The 20,805-nt window shown below is 38.1% G+C and overlaps 2 protein-coding genes and 1 long non-coding RNA gene across 3 annotated transcripts; 2 read left to right on the top strand and 1 right to left on the bottom strand.

Annotated features, from left to right (window-relative positions):
- Window positions 1-2,142: 2,142 nt before the first annotated feature.
- On the top strand, window positions 2,143-4,944 carry LOC110769626 (calnexin homolog). The gene is made up of 6 exons (XM_021973649.2): window positions 2,143-2,304; window positions 2,413-2,482; window positions 2,986-4,115; window positions 4,211-4,282; window positions 4,366-4,479; window positions 4,565-4,944. Exons 1-6 carry the CDS (start codon window positions 2,224-2,226, stop codon window positions 4,712-4,714), a joined length of 1,617 nt encoding a protein of 538 aa, XP_021829341.2. The 5' UTR covers window positions 2,143-2,223; the 3' UTR covers window positions 4,715-4,944.
- A 3,325-nt stretch (window positions 4,945-8,269) lies between these two features.
- On the bottom strand, window positions 8,270-14,786 carry LOC110769642 (ribonuclease TUDOR 1). The gene is made up of 17 exons (XM_021973670.2): window positions 14,626-14,786; window positions 14,062-14,249; window positions 13,764-13,838; window positions 13,549-13,662; window positions 13,330-13,440; window positions 13,012-13,218; window positions 12,681-12,899; window positions 12,496-12,603; window positions 12,097-12,267; window positions 11,804-12,001; window positions 11,353-11,706; window positions 11,025-11,255; window positions 10,751-10,942; window positions 10,591-10,671; window positions 10,307-10,504; window positions 9,450-9,827; window positions 8,270-8,791 (listed from the first exon to the last, which is right to left on the bottom strand). Exons 2-17 carry the CDS (start codon window positions 14,218-14,220, stop codon window positions 8,603-8,605), a joined length of 2,985 nt encoding a protein of 994 aa, XP_021829362.1. The 5' UTR covers window positions 14,221-14,249; window positions 14,626-14,786; the 3' UTR covers window positions 8,270-8,602.
- A 2,671-nt stretch (window positions 14,787-17,457) lies between these two features.
- LOC148294551 (uncharacterized) lies at window positions 17,458-17,892 on the top strand. Its single transcript, XR_015835708.1, has 2 exons — window positions 17,458-17,640; window positions 17,861-17,892. It is a non-coding gene; the product is annotated as an uncharacterized LOC148294551 (long non-coding RNA).
- Window positions 17,893-20,805: the final 2,913 nt, after the last annotated feature.

The raw sequence follows: 20,805 nt of genomic DNA, 5'->3' as shown, positions 1-20,805 counted from the left end.
AGTGCTTGGCCAGATATTGTACAAACAATAATAATGAAAGTCACATAATATATATACGAGTCTGAACATATCAACGAAAATCGCAGAATTTTACATATGTTTGGATAAGCTAAGGCACATAATTTAACAATGACAATATGAGATTTGACTTGCCAAATCCTCATTTCCTTATAAAATTATAGCATCTAAATTCAAATTTTCATTTCCTTGTAAAGTTATAGTATTTAAAGTCAGGCATTTTGTCCTTCTCGTTGTAATTCTTTGTTTTATTAATAAAGTTTCCCTCTCTCGTTCCATCGAGGTTCCCTCGTTTCTCGTTCCATCGAGGGAGTCTCATCTTCGTACCCATCCCATTAAGGCGAAGTCCCATGGAGCTAGCCAGGATTGGGAAAATTATCATCCTCTATGAATAGTTTTCTCTTATCTAGGGTTTAGTATATTATGTTATGAGAATGAATCAAAAGTGTTAGTTAAGCGGAGTCTTGTATAAAATATGTGATCTTAATTCATGAAGCAACATATATAACATGGCACTTATGTTTAACAAACGCTTATGTATCTATACGACATTACAATTAACGTGTGATTTTAAGGAGCCAAAGCATAATGTTTTTCCCCCTTAAACCATATATGGTTATGGACATGCAGCTTAATTAACATCATAAAAAACACATAAAAGATATTTTATGAAATAATAATAACATGAGTGTTGTTTACGCAGACATGTTATGAAATAATAATAACAATGATAAAGATGTCATAATACCAATAATGAAATTAATTATGTCAATTAAGGAATCTTTTGATGCGATTTTCATCACACTAAGACCAAGTATTAAACTACATGAATACAATATCATCCCCGGGTCGATTCCGGCTCCGCTCCTATTCCCGGTATAAAAAAAAAAAATTGGGGAATCTCCCTCCTCGTCAGGAGGCTACCTCTTAAAAAAATATTCATCCTACATTATAACACCTAAATTTCATCTTAAAGTATCATCCAACTCAATTATATTCAATTGAATTATTAAATTCAACTCAAAATCATCTCAATTTAATTTGATAAAATGAAATAAATATTATAGTATATCATAATTATACATGGCTATATTATATATTAATTACAAATAAATATATTACTTATCAGGATGAGTATGGTGATAACAATACCATCCCCAATTGAGGATTTTTAAAATTCAGGAATTCCTGTACCAACTCCCGATTTTCCTCTTAAATCTTCTCCCATTAGGATCGGAGATCCGATGAGAATTGAGCTGAACAAGGATTTATGTCATCCCTATTTGAAGGAGATGTTTTACATAGGATAAGATATTCAGCTGCAATCAGCTTTTAAATATCATAATATAAATTGGTGATAAAAAAAATGGAATAAAAGGAGCATGTTATTGGTGAGGTTGGATGGTAATAAAACTATAAAGCAAGTTTAAATGCATATAAATAGGAAAAGAATCCCAGTTTATAGGAAAATGTTTTATAGCAGAATCCGCAAAGGTGCTATATCTCCTAACCCAACCACACATGGGTTCGAATCTCACAATTCACAATTACTTTTTCGCTATTTTGGGGTATCTCAATTAGTTATTAAATTTAGCCTCTCATGTTCCTATTCGCCCCTCTTTTAATATTACTTGTAGAAAAATTAAAAAAAAAAAACCATATGCAATATAAGAGAAGAATATCAAAAGATATTATTAATCGATATTCTATTTATTACATCAATTATTATGATGAACTTCAAATAATGCAAATTTTGTAATCAGAAAATGCAATATCTCTCTGACGTTTCTCATATATCATTTGTTGAAATAATATTCATACCATAGCCATCGTTACTCCAAACACAAAATACAAAATGTGGGAAAAAAAATTGTTTATATTTGCATAAAAATAAATATAGACACAAAACGTGAATTGAGTTGGTCCAATACTCATTTTGGGCTTTGACGTGGCCCAATCCTTAGAAAGAACAGAACCGAAAAGTTGGTCGCAAACTCGCGAGAGACGCAACGATGCGTCAAGTTTGTGACGTGGCGAGACGCCATTGGCCCATTGAACGTGGCACGTGATTTGATTGGTGGAAGCAAGTCGAAGGCAGCGTTGTAGAGATCTATATGTAGAAGAACTAGAACTCAGTATCGAGAAAGGAGTTGTCAAGGAACTCGGAAGCAAGAGAGAGAGAGAGAGAGAAACAGAGAGATAAAGATGGTTAGGGTTCGCGTTCCAGTGCTGTTTCTGCTCGTAGCTTGCTTTTCATTTCAGCAGTTATTTGCTTCCGACGATACGGTAATGAATCTGAGTCTTCTCCTTCCTTTGCAGTTGTTAGAGTTCTAAGCTTTAAGTCTCAGATTCAATCCCAATTGCTAATGAATTTTGATTGATTTGGCGTTTTAGGTCTTTTACGACTCATTTGATGAAACATTTGAAGGTCGCTGGACCGTTTCTAGCAAAGATGACTACCAAGGTTAGTCCTTTCTTCCATTTTTATGCAAAAAGCTGATATCTTTATGTTAATGAATGCGTATGTGTTTGTAGATATTGGATCGTTTTGCGATCGATCTGAATTGTATTAAAAAGGTTGCCATGTATGCCAAACTTAGATCGTTGTGCTTAGCTATCAGCTCTAGGTGGACTTAGACAACCATACAAATAGTTCGATGGGAAAACTTGTAGATTTTTTCTTTTTACATTCATGAGTATATACATGATAGGATTTTCAAGATGTGTAATGAAGATTTATCAGTACTCCTGTTATGATGGGATTGTTTATTGTGTGCTTGGATTTTGTTCTTGTGCGATCACATGGTTTCTGTAAATCATAGTGGTCCCATAACAGAAATAAAGTTTTTTTTTTTTATGTTCCCTGCTTAACCAATCTGAAAATTGTAGCTCATACATCATGATTTTGGCATATTCCTTTCCATTTTGTGTGTTGGAAACTTATTTTATTTTCTAATTTGCATTTAGGTGTGTGGACTCATTCAAAGAGTGAGGGACATGAGGATTATGGCCTTCTTGTGAGTGAGAAGGCTAAGAAGTACGCAATAGTGAAGGAGCTTGAGAAGCCAGCGAGTCTGAAGGATGGAACTGTCGTCCTTCAATTTGAGACTCGTCTCCAGAACGGGCTTGAATGTGGTGGTGCCTATCTGAAATACCTTCGACCGCAGGAGGCTGGATGGGAACCTAAGATATTCGACAATGAGTCTCCGTATTCGATCATGTTTGGACCTGACAAATGTGGACTCACAAACAAGGTTCACTTTATTTTTAAGCATAAGAATCCCAAGAGCGGAGAGTACGTTGAGCACCATCTGACGACCCCTCCCTCTGTTCCATCTGACAAACTTTCTCATGTGTACACTGCCATTCTGAAACCCGATAATGAGTTGCGAATTCTAGTTGATGGGGAGGAGAAGAGGAAGGCGAATTTCCTATCAGCTGATGATTTTATGCCTCCTCTTATTCCTACCAAGACAATTCCTGATCCAGAAGATAAGAAGCCCGAGGATTGGGATGAGAGAGCCAAAATTCCAGACCCTAATGCTGTAAAGCCAGAGGACTGGGATGAGGAGGCACCCCTTGAAATTGTAGATGAAGAAGCAGAGAAACCTGAAGGATGGTTGGACGATGAGCCTGAGGAGATAGATGATCCTGATGCCACAAAACCAGAAGATTGGGATGATGAGGAGGATGGTGAATTTGAAGCCCCAAAGATCGAAAACCCAAAGTGTGTGACAGCTCCTGGTTGTGGTGAATGGAAGAGGCCAATGAAGAGAAATCCAGCTTACAAGGGAAAATGGCATGCCCCACTCATCGACAACCCTAATTACAAGGGTATCTGGAAGCCTCAGGAGATTCCAAACCCCAGTTACTTTGAAGCCGACCAACCAGACTTTGAGCCTGTAGCTGCTGTTGGCATTGAGATTTGGACAATGCAAGATGGTATATTGTTCGACAACATTTTGATCACAAAAGATGAGAAAGTTGCAGAAACATACCGGGAAACCACCTGGAAACCAAAATTTGAAGTTGAGAAAGAGAAACAAAAGGATGAGGAAGATGTTCAGGGTTCAGAAGGGTTCCTCTCCAGCTTCCAGGTAAAGCTTTCTGCAATATCAGTTCTATTTGGTTTTATGGCATTTATATGGTGGTTACTTGGCACGGTTATTGAATGTATTTTCAATTCCTGCAGAAGAAAGTATTCGACGTCCTATACACCGTAGCTGATATTCCCTTCTTAAGTGCCCACAAGTCTAAGATAATTGTAAGTCATCAGTATTTTGTTCATTATCTGTTTTGAGGGTGATTTTTGTGGAATGCACCCTAAAATCCAAGCTTGTCTTGCAGGATCTCATTGAAAAGGCAGAGCAACAACCGAATCTCACCGTTGGCATCATTGTCTCCATTGCGGTGATCATCTTCACAGTATTTATCAAGCTACTCTTTGGTGGGAAGAAACCTGTAAGTGTTGAAGGCCCTTTAGAAGAACTAAAGAAATACTTGTTATTGCTGTTGCTAAATGTTGCTATGTCTTTGTGTTGTGCAGGCAAGAGTTGAGAAGAAAACCACTGGAACGGCCGATGCTTCAAGCAGCGAGGAAAAGGAAGAAGAGAAGGAGAAGGAAGGTACTTCGGCTGAGAACGAGAACGAAACAGCTGCTGCTCCCCGCCGAAGGACAGTAAGGCGTGAAAACTGAAGTGAGAAGAGGGAAAGCTACTGATTACAATTTTCACTTCCATTATCATCAAATTTTGAGCCTAGTTGTTTTTGTGTAGGTCATTCTTGAATGTCGGAATTTTTTTCTTTTGCCTTTTTTAGCCTTTGTGTTGAAAACAGTTAATGTATCAGGAGTGTAAATGACAGATCTATTAAGCTGTGATACTTCATTTCCAGATTTCTATGACAGCAGATGATATTGTTATTGTAGTTCCGTCCTGACTCTAATTGTTGTTGCTATACCAAATGTTACATAGCTAATCCCTCTTTCTTCGACTTTCGAAATTCCATTGAAATTTGTGTTCTCCATTTACTAAAAAACAAACCCATTTTCAGAGATTACAAAAACATTGGTTTCAAAATTTGCAAAATTAAAGATGCTTCTCAACGCGAAAAAGTCGATGTTAGTCAAAATTTGATGTTGATGGAAAATAAAATTCGGTGTTTGATTGCGAACTAACAATTCTGCTGATTGCAAAATTAATAGGAAAACTTATTTACACCATTTTTGTCTAAAATCCCACATATAATTCTTTAGGTTACGCCGTTTTGGTTCGCAGATTTTAAGAACTAGTATGAAATTGCATTTTTTTTTAATTATAAATGAACCCTTATTTCTTATTTGGTTCATGGAACGAATTTGAGGAAAAATCATTTCCTATGTCATTTCCCAAGGGATGGGAAATGGAAGATTCATTTCCCACGTTTGGTAATGTCAGGAGAGTAACCGGGAGATATTACTTTATTTTCTTTCTCATGTTTGTTTTGAGTATGAATGGAAAACAAAGTTTGTATAATTTTCCAATTATACCCATATTAAATCAAATAAAAAAAAGAATGCATATAATGATATATTGTATGATGAGGTAAAACAAAACCCAAGTTAGGAGGAGGGCTTCACTTTCTCCTTACTTTCCCATGTGTTAGACAACCATTTCTCATGCCTAGACTTTCCAAACGTAGGAAAGCAATTGATTTCCTATCCCCAAGCCTTATTTCCCATGAACCAAATGGGGCCTCAGAGTCCGTTTGGTTCACGAATTGAACTTCTTGAGAGTAAACTTTCCATGTATAATCCCACGAGATGGGAATGGAGGATGTCCATTCCCATGTTTGGGAACACTATAAAATGAGGACTAGGAAAATGTTATTTTCTCTCATTTCCATGTTTGGTTTGTGCAGTATTAGAAATGAAAAGTTGATCGGTTTTCCAACAACACCCTTAATTTTTTATTATTAAAAGTTATTAATATGAAGAGTTTCTTAAGGGTCAAAAGTGGTATTTTAAAATAATAACATGGGTAAGTTAGTCTTAAAAAATCGCATTAAATGCTTTTCCAAGTGGGGGGAAAAAGTTTCCCAAGGTGAGCCAAGGGTTTGAACTTCCCCTTATAAGGGAAGTCCATACCTATGAGTCTATAATTGCATTCCCAAGAGTGCACTTACTAAACATGGGAATGCAATTTGAAACTTATTCCCAAGCTCCTAAACCTTGAACTAAATGTGCTTTTAGACCATTTGAAAGCATGCTTTTCTGATGCCCCGAGAATGCTTTTATTGCACATTTTTATTACCAAGTAACCCCATTGTAAATTAGGGACATCTATTTTGTCCTTCAAAAATTCTTTGTATTTATTTAATAAACAGAAAAAAAAAATTGATTCCTTGTTGCACAAACGAACATTTGAATTGGAATGTGGGTTACATTCTCAAATAACTCATTCAGGCTAGGTTACGTTAAAAAGGAAAAAGAAGAAAAAAGAAAAGAAGAGAAGAAATAAAGCAGAAACAAGACCGATTCAGCAATATAATATGATAACCAGTTGAATTTCCTATTGGAGACTTGAGAGAGTTCAACTCATCAAATAGTGAAACCTCCTGTCATAGAGTCATAGGGTTAGATGGCCTTGTGTAACATCCACCGGATGGATGCATGAGAGTCGATAGTGAGATTTTGTTTTCGGTTGGAGTCAATAGCGATGTTCTTTTAGGTCTAATGATTGTCTAATATAGTATCATAAATTTAATATACGTTGTTAACCTATTCTCGAACAACTTTTAAGTCAACTTTTCTTTTAAGTGTAATGATTGTATAATATAATTTCTAAAAGGATTAACCGGTGATTTGACCCCTAAACTTGTACCTAACTTTCAATTTACCCATATCCTTTTTTTATTATAGAAAATTAAGGATATGAACTTCTTTTTTTTGTCAATTTTCCCCCTCCCTCTAAATCCACAACATTTCATCTAATTTGCCATTAAAAATGAGAGCAAAATGGTCATTTTGTACATTAAAAATAAAAAAAATAAAAAATAGAAAATAGAAATACTCTCTCTCTCTCTCTCTCTCTCTCTCTCTCTCTCGTCATTTGGCAGTGACTTGAAGAATGGCGAGTGAGTGGTCGACGAGGCTGGGTTAGTGGGTAGGGACTGGAGTTGGGGCGGGCGCGGAAAGGGGGGGGGGGGGGGGGGGGAGGGATAATAAATCGAGGGGGTTTCTGGGTTTGTGGGGAGGGGGTGAAAAACCAGAAGGGGTTTTTGGGTTTGTGGTTGCTGGCTGGGGTTTCTGGATTTGTGGGGGAGGGGTGGTAGGGGTAAGGGGTGGTCATGGGGAATTGGGGTGAAAAACTAGAAATCGATGGGGGTTTCTAGGTTTGTGGTTGCTGACTGGGGTTTCTGGGTTTGTGGGGGAGGAGTGGTAGGGGTAAGGGGTGGTCATGAGAGAATTGGGGGGAGAAAGAATTGGATGAAATGTTGAGGATTTACTCAGCCTTTCTCCCCCATCCCTCTCCCCCAACCAGCCAACCATTGATGACCAACCCCAATATTTACTCAGCCCACCCAACATGTCTATTTAGATCCCGAAACTCCAGATCTGTCGAGGAGTTCACAGCCCAACCACAATAAAAGATTCAACCACCACCGAAGCCCAAGGTCATGTGGCCGTCTTCGTCGCCTAGTTCTTTAGCCGTTGCAACGCCGACACAGTACCTCGCCAAGTTTAAATCCGAGAAAGAGGAAGATGAAGAGATATTAGGAGGCGGCGGCTTGGTTCAACGAAGTACAAGGGGGGCTGGATTTTGGGGTGTGGATGTCTTGATAAGTTTTGGAAACTTTTGCAAATGCTTGTGTTTATTTGGTCGAGTAAAAAAGTTTGAAAATAAAACCTTTTTTTTGGGCAAACATTGTCAGATTGTTTGGAGGGAGAGAGAGGTTGGCTGGGGCCTTGATGGGGGTGGGGGGTTTGGGATGTGGGCAGTGAGAAGAAATCGTCGGGGGAAGGGGAGCGCTGGTTTGGTTGAGTGGTCCTAGGATTTTTTTTATATCCTTTTCCTCAATATTTTTCCAAAAATATAAAATTTTATTCATATTCTAATCAATTTAAAATAAATAAAAATATAAAAATATAGAACCCTAATGTCAAGATTTAACAAAAACCCTAACGGCAAAACCACATTGTAACAAATTTAAAAGACCGAAGTATGTTATTGGAAAAATTGAGAATGTAGGGATTTAACATGTCTCAAGAGCATACCCACAAGTACTAAGCTGTCATTAACCCTATAAATAAATGAAAAGCACAAATTGTTAAGCTTTTTGGTCGACAGACAAAATTGTCTGTGCTGGCCTCAAAGAGAGACTGAACACATATGGTTTGAGTTTACCTTATTGGAATTGTCTAAAAAAAATTGTTCCCTCATCTAAAAAAACAATCCGGGAGACCGAAAACAAAACTTAAGCAAGTTTTTGCTGCAACATGTTCCTTTCCCTCTTACTCTAAAAAGCAGATGATACATCCCTAAAACTTAACCGCATCTTAGGCCACAGGGGATGTAACTTGGTTTATGTCCCTACTATTGTACGTTCATCGCTTGCCAGCAGCCTTTCTTAAGGGAGGAGCAATGTCCTCATCATCTGACTGGATGTCTCCATAGCGCCACATCCCCCGCCTATCAGCCCTTGCTTCTTCCTGGAACTTTTCCAAGTTCTCGATTGCCGTCTTCCGCTCCTTAGTTTCCCGTTTCTTCTGTTTCTCTAACCTAGCAAGTCCTTCCTGAAAATTTCACAAATTTGAAGAGCTGAGATTCAGAAAGAAATTCAGGAGAAAAAGCTTTAAAAGATTAAGATAAGCATTATACAATTATATATTATGAGGATTCTATTTAATTGAAAATGGGACACAGCCAGTAGGAAATCTGGCAAGCCCTCAAAACTTGGAAAGAAGCATGGCTATGACAATGTTTTAGAGTATTATTAATTACAAATAACATTACTCGTAAGTTCACAACAGATGTATTAAGTTCTTCCTTAGATTACAAGTAAAATGGATTATAGATCACATAAAAAAACCCAATATAGTCAGAAATTTGGTATGTGTATTACGTATAGGATGGTAAAAGGGACTCCCTCAAATATATTCACAAACTTGAAATAGGATGGATGGTATTATGCAATATGGATACGACTCCCTCAAATGCAACACAAGGATACCACATCAGGCTCCTCAAACAATTGAAAATAAAAGTTAGAAGTTCCAAAACTTCAAACTGCCATATGCTTTTATCTTTCCTTTTGCAGATGATGTGCATACGAAAAATTACAACAAAATAGATATTTTCGGAATGGATCAGTTCTGCTAAGTGCATATGACAAATTTAAGAGACGCAAGCTTTAAAAGCACCGCAAATAAAGCAGAGGGTTATAACTCATACCTGAAGCATGGCAGCATTTACACTGATCTCAGCATCCACAGCGACAAGAGTCACAACAAGAACCGGTCCAGTTCCCTGGCCTTTAACTTTTCCCCCTGAAAGATCCCTTTCCTCAATCATGGCCCTAAACTCTGTGGAACTATTTAATGTCTGCTCACTTAAATACTCTGCTGCTTCTTGACCAAAGTCCTCCTCCAAGCTCGGGACTTTAACATATGCAAGGCTGCATAATTGAGCAAGACCAGGTGCAGAGGAAACTGAAGGGTCAAGAGGCCGTAACTCACTGTAAGGGACAACCTCTTGATTACCATAATCAATGTAGAAGACTTCAAACTTGTCTTTAGGGGATTCCACAGCTCCTCGAGGTGCATTGACAATCTTTGCATGTGAAATACAAAAGTCAGAAATTTTGAAAATATTCAAAGACTCAGCGTAAGGAACATTCAGTGTACTCACACTCAGATGTAATTCAGTTAATGTAAACTATCATGCTAATTATAGACTTTGTTAGTGAAACTTATTATATCAGCAAGTGGCAAGTGGCAAGTGGTTATAGAACGTTCACTTTCCAGTTAAAAATAAGAAAAATCTTTTTCCTTGAAGCAAAGGACTGGAGATAAATCTTAATCAATACAATATGTTTGTCATCTCAATTTGTTCATCGGAAATATTTTCCAGACTCATTTTCTTGTAAAAAAAAAATGCTAACAATGTAAAAAATGGAACAGTTTGTTAGAAAAAATGGGAAAGGGAGGGAAGGGAAAAAAAAGTATGCTGTAATGCACTGAAATAACTCAGAAGATTAAAAAAGTTATTACAATTGGAAAATAAAACTGATTTTTCAGGTTGTAACTCACCATTGCTCGGTTCCAAGAATTATCTGCACTAAACTGAGCAAGGACAATGTCACCCTTCTTAGGATTAAAAGCACCAATCACGGGAGCTTCTTGAATACTCAAAGATGCAAGCTGTTGCTGTATAGAGGCAATTTTCTGATCACCAGCTGTCTGAACATAAAATTTACCACCGCTTCCCAAAACTTCTGTTACCACAACCTGAAAACAAAGAGCAGGACAGATGTTAATTAACATTTTACAGCACACAGAAGGGGCATTAATTGATGCAATCACATTCTAAGTACCTTTAGCACTTCTTTCTGTTTGTTGTTGTCGACAGCTGAACCATTGGAAACTTCCTCTCCTTCAACATAGTTCTCCCAAATCTGCAAAGAAAAAGAAATGAAATTAGCATATTTAACAGGAAGACAGCTGTATTATGCAGGTATTCTGTGCTTCACATACTTTCAATTTCTGCCTTTTTGCAGATTGCTCAGCTTGTTCAAGAAGGTGCCCATCTGGGATTTCACCGCCAAAGGAATTTTGAAATTTTGCCAGGCCAGCTTCAACAAGGGCAATCGCCACATTGGTCTTTGACTTTGACTCCCACAAAGATCCCAAGAAAGTTCCAGTTCTATCAACAGTCTCAACTTCAATCTGGAAAAGAGAGACAATTTTATCAAAGCAAGAACAAAACCAAGGGGAAAGCTACTAGATTTTAATGCTAAATGAGATTAACCTCAACATCTCTCTGCATTATTCTTCGTCTCATTAGCGCAATTGCTTCATCTGAATAGGGCTCCCCACGACCGGGACATCTGACACCAGAGAATGCAAAGGCAATGCTGCATGTTTCCTTGGGAATCAATAGTTTAAAACGATGGCCACTAAAGACATATTCCACAACGGCAGGAATTTTCCTCCTTTTTTGTAAGAACGGAAAGAAATCTCTGGCTTTCTTAGCTGATGCCTGGAAGAGACAATATGAACAAAGGAATGAGTGAAATTTAAATTCCGACTCTTACAACAAGAATCCATCCCTTTAATGATTATATTTTATTTCTCACCTGCATCAGGTCTGTAATGTGCATCACTGGAGGATCCTTGGCAGAATGTATTCCTTTTTTGCCAGCAATAGCACGTGATTCCGCCGAAAGAAGTGCATCATAATAGTTTGACCGCTCTTCAAAATCTCTATGTCTAATAACAGTGCCAAAGCCACGTGCAACCACCAGTTCAGCAACATTCAGCCCAGCTGGCTGGCTGCCAGGAGCAGATGAAGCAGGTGCTGGAGCATCATCACCCTCAGCCTTTACAAGGAAGACTGATCCAAAATCCATGACTCTGGAATCTGCAGGTCCAGTAGAAACTGCAGCTCCATCTGCCGTGATCTTCCTTGAATACTCCATTTGAACATTCACCTGCAAAACATGCCAAATATAAAATTAAAAATTATTTCCAACCAAGAGAGAGATTTCTATCACACAGAAATCAATGTATCAAAATTGGTTCTCATACTTGGAGTCCAATAAGGCGGGTTCTCAGGAACTCTTTTGCTTCACGGGCATATGGAGCCGGCTTTTCTTCTCTACGAGGATTGCCCATTTTCGGGCACCTAATACTTGAAAGATTAACTCGCCTCTCTGCTAGTGGACTGCCGAATGGAACAGAATCATCAGCAACAATGACACAGTCCCCGCTGACAACCTCCACAACCTGGAAGAAAGCAAAAATCAATTATGTGCGAATACATATGACTAAGCATAGTGTTGACATCAATTTAGATAATCATAGATTTAAGTAAATACTACCTTGCCAGTGAAATTCTGGTCATGAATTGCCTTTGAATTTGTAACTGGGGGTACGTAGTTTGTCCAGATCCTCAACTTGCTTTTCTTAGCTTCAAGCTCTGCAGCCTTCAGCCGCCTCTTCGCATCTTCTTCCATCATGTTAGCACTCCATTCAACGTATTTTGCATAACCCTAGACAAAAAGTTCGAGCATTGACAGCATTCCCTTTAGAGGTCTTACAACAGATAACTACAAGTCTGAGAGAGGATATAAAAGATCTGCAAACTAACATTAAAGCATGCAAGAAGCTACATGGAAAAGATTGAAAGCATGTGATAAGTATTCCAAATTTCAGTAATATGAACACATTAGTCATTGTCAATGTTAAATGTGAAATCACTGCACAGTTTAAGCTCTTACATTTTCAACAAGCTCCAGGGCCAGGTCTTTCGCTGAGTCTCCATCCGGGTAATATACTGACCCAATCAAATTGCTGAATTTGTCAACACCTTCCAGAACGATGCGGACCTATAAATCAACCACAATATTCATAAAATTGTAATAAACTCACTGTCCAAGATAACCTAAAGTAGAAATTTCCTTACATCTCTATGCAGCACGCGAGTTTCTGTAAAATGTTTAGCTTCCAGTGCAAATGGATCAGCAGCAATTTCAACAGATGATGTTGTTGAAGCTACAATTCTTTGGGCAGAAGTTAGAGGGGCTCGAGGCTCAGTAGAAACATCACCATTTGTTTTATCAGAAGTTGTTTCGGGTTCAGCAACAACTTCTGAAGCTATAGGTCTCCTTCCCACTGATGGGGCCTAATTGGAACAGAGAAAAATATGTTTTATATTCATATTAGTACTTTTGATTATGAAGTAGATAGAAACCAAATTTTGTGCACACTTGTCCAGATGCAGAAAGAATGCATACCTGAGTTCCTGCAACGAATACTTGAACAAACTGAAAATCGGGAAGCAAGTAGACCCGAACTGTGCTTCCATCACGAACTTGCTCAACAATACCTTCCATGGGCCTGCCCTTATTTGCAGCCAACAGACTCATGGCATCTAAATTGCTTGGATCACCAATGGCAGAGGGCGGTAGAGTCCTAATGGATGTGTCAGCAGCACCAGGAACCTGCAATTAAGAACAAATGATAATGCTTATGTAACAAATTTGAAGTTAACTTCTAACATGCTGTAACAAGTTATATGTACAATATAAGAAATATGGAGGGAAAATGCATACCTTGCTCCAGAGACCAAGGCCCTGGGTGTTAGCTTGTTCTTGGAGACGTAGCAGCTCTGCAATATAAGGACTAGCTTCTCCTTTCTGTTGGTTCTGTTTAACCTCCTTGACCTGCACACAAAAATAAATAAAAAATAAGATTCAGCTTACACCCATTCAGATTAAACATTAAATACAAAATTAGTGACCCATAGATGTAGAAACAAAAAAGATAAAAACCTTTGCCCAGCCTTCAGCAACAACCAGCATTGCAACATTCTTGTCACCAAGAAAAACTGAGCCAAATTCTCGCCCTATCTGTTGTACAACGTAGTCCACTCTGAAAGCCACCTCCTGTTGGGAAAATATAATGAGGTGGATGCATCATGCTTATTGTTTTTAAAATGAATACTATTATGATAACAAAGCAAAAAAAAAATATTTAAAATAAGCACCTTTCCCAGGCAGAGCTTCCTCAGAAACTCTCTGCTGTCCCATGCAAATGGCTCATCCTTGGTAGTTCTACGAGCCTAGCAATACAAAACATAACAATAACAACAAACCACCAAAACAACGTCAACAACCGGGCTAATCCACGACTAATGCAGAAAATTGAGCTAAAACAAAATCATAATACATAACAGCACAATCCTTGAATGATGCAAAAGACCAAGAATTTACAACAATGCTACGAAAACAGGAAGCTAAAAATACATGGGTGGATGGAACGCAAAGGGACGTTATTTGTTTTACCAGTTTCGGAGCCATAAGCGATGACAAAGTGATGGTTCTTTCAGGTGGGGGTCCTGCCTTGTTGGCTGTGAGGGCCATGATGACCAAGGAGTCCCCTGAAGGAACTGCCTTCACTCTCCCTCTGTACCATCCTGTGGCCGCAGCTGTTGATGATGCCATCTCAACAGCCTTCTTGTATTGATAGAGATCTACACCACCGAATCCAACAACACCAACCCAATTAAGTTTCAAACATCACATCATTATCATCAGCACTATTTATATCTTCAACCCAACATGCAAAGCCACAATCTTTACAATTACTAACAATCACATCCATATCACAACAACTTCATTCAGATCCAAAGTCCAAACCAACAACATCATGCACCAATACGACAACGACATTTTCAATATCACATGGCCAAAAAGACAGAATTGAAAAACCAATTTGATTATTGGATCTACCAACGAGTATTCAGTCAAAATCTTTGTAATTACGCTTAATGTAAACAACAGCAATCCGATTAATGATCCAAGAGAAAATTCTGAGAGAGAGAGATCTATGAATGTGAAGAAGAATACCAAGCTGGATCGGATCAGGCCCTTCGGATCTATCCGGATTGATGTGATTTTCCGGATCCTCGGTTCGTCTAACGTTCCAACGGCGTCGTCAAGCGGCGGATCAGAGCTTAAGAGAACGAAGAGAGAGATTTCGCAATGTTATTCAGAAGCTGCATATATAGACGACGATGAGCTCTGCATCCAGCAATACGTTTATTATATACCCCGCGTTTTGGCTCGAAATTACCCAACGTACCATTACGGTCTTTAAATCCTAGTTTGAATAAGATTTCCTTTTCTGGATTTATTGGGATTATTATTAAATATTAATTAGATATTGGTTATTCTTAGTGGGTGATAATTGTGAAATTACGATCCTGTCCAATCCCCCAACTCAGCTCTTATCTAAATTCTAATCCCAAAAATATTCTGACAGAGATTGGGACAAATTAAGCGGCCCACTTTATTATGTCATATTTTTGGAACCTTGATTTCCTCTCCTCCATGGAGTTATTTAACTAATTACTCAATAAAGACGTCCCCAACAAACAAGAAAATAATCTCTAATAAGTAATCACAAGGATTCTCTTTTAGACTCACAATGATAATATTATCACTAAAATAAAACGTGAAATTTAATGTAATTAATCAAATATAAAGTTCTTCTATGGTAAATCTATACACTATTGCGATTCACGTTTTAACTGTTGGCTGAAAAGATTAAAAGATCAAAATCAGACAATCGATAAAACAATGCACTTGCACATCGTATAGTACATAATTGCACTTAGATGAAACTTAAAATGCAAACTTTATATGGATAAATTGAAAATGCAAACTTTTTATCGTACGATATTTTTCCTTTGACTTTTTTAGGGATGGGTCCTATGTGGAATTTTTCTCTTGATTACATTTCCTAGATCTTCTAGTGATGGGTCCTATGTGCACCCCACAATATTTTAGATTTCTCATAATGTGAGAGAATTTAGAAAGTAAAAATAAAAAGTTGAGCTCTAAACATTTGCCTCTTCTATTCTATTACTTTACACTGGAAAAATGCTATATTAGTAAAACAAAAATTACAAAGACTAAAGTTTTTTCATGCATAAAATGGTAAAACCCTTTTTATGTGACCGTTATAATTTTGTATTATTATGAAAAATAACGATCAACTTTTCATCACCATAAATGCTTCATCCCTAATAGAATCTCATGATGCATTAAATTCTGGAAATTGCAACGGGTTTAATGAAGAAAGTTGAAGCTGAAGATCTCTTTCACTAGATTTGGATTTTATTTTTCTTTTGAAGAATTCTGAGTAATCATAGGCTTTGACAGTGCTGACGTCACCGCAGGCCTAACTTTTTTACCACTCTTGGGTAAAAATCTAGAGGGATAAATTTGGAAGAATAATTTTAAAAAAAAATTATCTGCCTGGTAAAAGAAAAGACAATCGCAGTGTGCCGTGACAGAGGCAGTGGTACTTTCCTGCCACTTCCCCAAACTGAGTTTCTTTCTGCAACTTCTTTGCTTTGCTTTGAGTGAAAGATAAGCCACCTACACATGCAATCTGGCTTTAAACATAAACAGCGCACAGAAATGGTAAAAAAAGTGCAAATTCTATTTTCTGCTAACAGTTTTGGGTTTTTTTTTCTTTTTCTTTTTCATGTGTTTGATTAGATTTAGAGGTACAATCTAAATAAGGGAAGGTTTTATTTTCATAAGACTTTGATCATGGCCCTAGAATAGTAAACATTTCCCCATATAAGATACAATTTTCAGCTTTTTTTGGAAACCCCTTTCCTGTATTCTTTTATTTTATTTTATAAAAAGTCAATAGAATTTTATTAGATCAATAGTTAAAAGGAGTACAAAAGACAGAGTCTGTGTCCGTTTCCCTTTTCTTATTTTAGACTATATAAACAAAGAAATAAAATAAATATTTAGCTTGATTTTGGTTTATATGGATGGAGCACCAAGATATTGTTTCATCATATATAGAATTACACATTAACCCATACTTATGGGCCCCTTTTTACCCATAATATGAGCTGTAAGAGCAACTCCACCGCACCCTCAAACCCGGGTAAAAGGCCCCCCTCAACAGCCCGAGAGCCCTCCAGCGCAGCAGCCTGCAGCCCAGTTTGGCGTGGGTCCCACCAGCCCGGGCAAGCCCAAGGGCAAGTTTCGCCTGGGCTTCAGCCCGAGGGCTATGACATCAGGGCTGACGTCACGCTGACGTCAGCTCGTGCTAATTCAAATTTTTTTTACCGTTGGCGCGTGAGTTACACGCGCCAACGGTAAAAAAAATTTGACTTCAGCGCATCTGCCACGTGTCGCAACCTGGGGCGCTCCGATGGGTTTTTTTCCAGAAATCCGACGATCCTCGTTTTTTGGGCTTAAAAAATTGCAAAAAAAATCGAAAAAAACCCGAATTTTTTTTTAAAAAATACCAAAAAAGTATGTATTTTTTCCCTATAAATACCTATCCATTTTTTTCACTTTCCACACCAAATCTTCATACAATTTCTTCTCCATCCAATAATTTTTTCTCTCCACTCACATTATTCACTTTCCACACCAATTCTCCATACAAACTCTTCTCCCTCCAATTTTTTTTACTCTCCACTCAAAATTTTCACCTTCCACCCCAATTATCCATACAAACTCTTCTCCTTCCAATATTTTTTACTCTCCACTCACATTTTTCTACTACTTTCCATTTGTATAAAAAAAAAAAAAAAACAAATGGCATCCTCTGTTGAAACCGGAGGCTCGTGGGCAACTCAGGAAGATATTGCGTTGTGTCAATCTTGGGTGAACGTTAGTCATGACCCTATCACGGGCAATGAGATGAAGTTCCATCATATGTGGAGCAAAATTCATGGAGAATTTTGTCAAAGATCGGGTTCCATTCGGACCGAAATGGCCTTATCTAGTAGATGGAAACTTCTAAATAAAGAGTTAGGAAAATGGAGAAATGCGTTGACAAAAGCAAGGGAGAACATTCGAAGCGGTCAAAATCTATCCGATGAGGTAAAATCTTTATAATTGCCATTTTAATCAATTTAATGTAACTTTTTTTTATTGCATATTCTATTTCTTTTTCTTGCATATTCTTTTTTTTTCTTTTTGCATTTCCAATTTGTCTATATTTTCTTGCATAATCAATTTTATTCTTGCATTTCAAAATAGTTTATATTTTCTTGCATAATAATTTTTTTTTCTTGCACTTCCAATTATTTATTTTTAATAGATCATACAAGCACAAATGTGGTTCGGTGCCATGGGGCAAGGCAAAAAAAGTTTCGTGCATTTCCAATGTTGGGAAGTTGTGAAGGATTGTTCGAGATTCAAAATTATTCCCACCGGTCCTCCGGTTGTGTTGAATGAGACGCCGCTCCACGATTCGCCATCAACCGATTCGCCATTGGACTCCCCAATGGAAACAGAGTCACCACTCCCACGTCCGCCGAGACCTATTGGGAGAAAGGCGGCAAAGGCCAAGAGAGGTGGCACTTCAAACAATGAATGTGTACAATTATTGGAGCAAATAGCTAAGAACACCTCACTAAGAATTGAGAGAGACTTGAAAAGAGATGCATTGGACATGGCACGAGAGGAAGCATACAAACTTCAACAACAGCAAGCACAAGAAAAAGACATGGATGATAAAGAGATGAAAATCATGGCCATGGATACGAGCCATATGTCTCCTGAAACAAAGGCCTATTGGAAGCTAAGACGAAGGGATGTGATGAGAAGAAAACTTTTCCAAGACGACGGACCTAGCAATACGGATTGGTTAAATGATGAAAACCATTAGGTTGTATTGAAACACCTTTGCCATATGTTGTATTGTTGTATTGTTGTATTATCCTTTAATTTGTTGTATTGTTGTATTGTTGTATTATCCTTTAATTTGTTGTATTGTTTCCTTTTTATTCAATAAACAAAGCATTAAATAATATGACTATTTATTAAAAACCTTTAAGCATCAACACAAAGATGAATTAAAAACACACCTTCATTTATTGCAAACAACACACAAAAGAAACCATACATAAGAGCATAATAATAAAAACAAACATAATTCCAAAAAACACCACACACAAAATAAAAGCATAATTAAAAACAAAGCATAATTCCAAACAAAGCACTAATCTTGACTTCATCCATTGTGATTGCCTTTCCTCTCCCACAAGTACTCGATCAAGTCCATTTGACGTCTCTCGTGAACATATGAAGATTGCATTTCTTCATAACGATCAATCATGGGGTTGTTGAATTGACCATCCCGAAGTAACGGTTCGGGCTCCATTGGTAGTCCATTTGGTCCCATCGGCCTTTCATATATTCTTGTCAACGCCGTGTTCATGGGATCGGGTTCAAACACCTCTGGAGCATCGTAGTCATACTCATCCTCAACAATCATGTTGTGGAGGATGATGCAAGTCATCATAATACTCCGCAGCACCTCCTCATCTAGCATCCGAGCAGCACCCCTGATAATTGCCCAACGAGCTTGCAAGATACCGAAACACCTCTCCACGTCTTTCATGTAACCTTCTTGAAAGGAAGCAAAGTTTCTTTCCTTCTCGGATTGGGGATTCGAAATTGTTTTCACGAATGTCGTCCACCTTGGATAAATTCCGTCGGCAAGGTAATATGCACCAGAGTATACGGTATTGTTGATTTGGTACGTGACCTGGGGGGAATGACCTCGCAATACCTCGTCGAACACCGGGGATTGACCGAGGACATTCAGATCATTCTGAGATCCGGCAACCCCGAAGAAGGCATGCCAAACCCAAGTGTCGAATGAAGCTACGGCCTCCAAAATTATACTTTTTTGCCCCTTCCGATTCCCGTACTCTCCTTGCCAAGCAGTAGGACAATTCTTCCACTGCCAGTGCATGCAATCGATGCTTCCAATCATTCCTGGGAAACCTCGATCCTCGCCTTTTTTTAGAAGCCTTTGCAGGTCCCTCGGCGTGGGTTTGCGAAGGTACTCCCGCATGTACAAATTTTCCACTGCATCACAAAATCGCACCAAGCACTCTAGGATAGTAGATTTTCCCATCCTTGCAATCTCATCCACCTGCTCTGCAGATGCCCCATACGCAAGCATCCGCAAAGCAGCTGTAAGTTTTTGCTCCGGGATAAGACCCAAAACTCCAACAGCATCATGCTTTTGAGTGAAGTATGTGTCATAATTACAAATATCATGCATGATTTTTTGGAATAAATGTGGCTGCATTCTATATCTCTCTCGAAACTTAGAAGCAGGATATAAGGAATTTGGGATAAAGTAATCCTCCAAGAGATTCTTACCCCGAGACTCCCTACGTCTGTCCATATTTGGGGCACGACGATGGTGTTGCCTTGATTGATTAAGCATACACACTGCTGCTGCAAGCATTTGTTCCTCTTCTTCATCGGCGTCTCGATCTTCATCAGCACGTCTACGCCGGATTTCTTCCCTTTCTTTTTGTTGCCTCTCCAACACCCTCCTCAAGTTTGACATTGAGAGTAGAAAGTGTTTTGTAAAATTTGAGAAATGAAGGAATAGATAAGAGATGGTGTGAGAGGTATGAGTTGATGGTGTAGTTTTATAGAGGGATTCAGAAGATAGAGATGACACGTGGCACAAATTTAGAGGGTGAAAATCTTATCTGAAATCTGAGATTATAATTTTTTAAACATATCTGAAAATCTTATCTGACATAGGACACGTGGCACAATTTTAGAGGATGAAAATCTTATCTGAAATCTGAGATTATAATATTTTTTAATGAATATCCGAAAATTTTATCTGGAATAAGACACGTGGCAACCGAGATTCTCATCCGAAAATCTTGACTTGAAAAATAATGGACACGTGACAACCAAAAATCTATTCTGAAAATTTAATTACAAAAGATTATCAAAATTAATGATTTAAAGTATAAAAAAAATAGGAAATAAAGTACAATGAATAGTATTTGCCTTAGACTTGCCCTAGACTTAGCCCTTGTGGGTGGAACCACAAATGCAAAGGCTAACACTATTCACGTGAATAGTGGCAGCCCTTGCTTGCCCTTGCCTTAGACTTAGCCCTTGTGGGTGGAGTTGCTCTAAAGCAGGCATGAAATTAAACTTGGGCTTTAAAAATGCAGCAGCCTGGGAGGATAGGAAACTATGGGTAGATTTGGAATTGAG

Source organism: Prunus avium, chromosome 5 (assembly GCF_965620075.1).
Source record: "Prunus avium chromosome 5, drPruAviu1.hap1.1, whole genome shotgun sequence".
Classification (NCBI taxonomy): Eukaryota; Viridiplantae; Streptophyta; class Magnoliopsida; order Rosales; family Rosaceae; genus Prunus; species Prunus avium.
The sequence above is the reverse complement of the archived record's forward strand: the minus strand, read 5'-3'. Positions and strand labels throughout refer to the sequence as shown.

Coding starts and splice junctions, on each gene's coding strand:
- LOC110769626 (XM_021973649.2), top strand. CDS start 2,224: ATGGTTAGGGTTCGCGTTCCAGTGCTGTTTCTGCTCGTAGCTTGCTTT. Junction 4,283..4,365: donor CCCACAAGTCTAAGATAATT/GTAAGTCATCAG, acceptor CTTGTCTTGCAG/GATCTCATTGAAAAGGCAGA. Junction 4,480..4,564: donor TCTTTGGTGGGAAGAAACCT/GTAAGTGTTGAA, acceptor TGTGTTGTGCAG/GCAAGAGTTGAGAAGAAAAC.
- LOC110769642 (XM_021973670.2), bottom strand. CDS start 14,220: ATGGCATCATCAACAGCTGCGGCCACAGGATGGTACAGAGGGAGAGTG. Junction 13,663..13,763: donor GGAAGCTCTGCCTGGGAAAG/GTGCTTATTTTA, acceptor TTTTCCCAACAG/GAGGTGGCTTTCAGAGTGGA. Junction 8,792..9,449: donor TAAATGCTGCCATGCTTCAG/GTATGAGTTATA, acceptor TGAAATTTTCAG/GAAGGACTTGCTAGGTTAGA.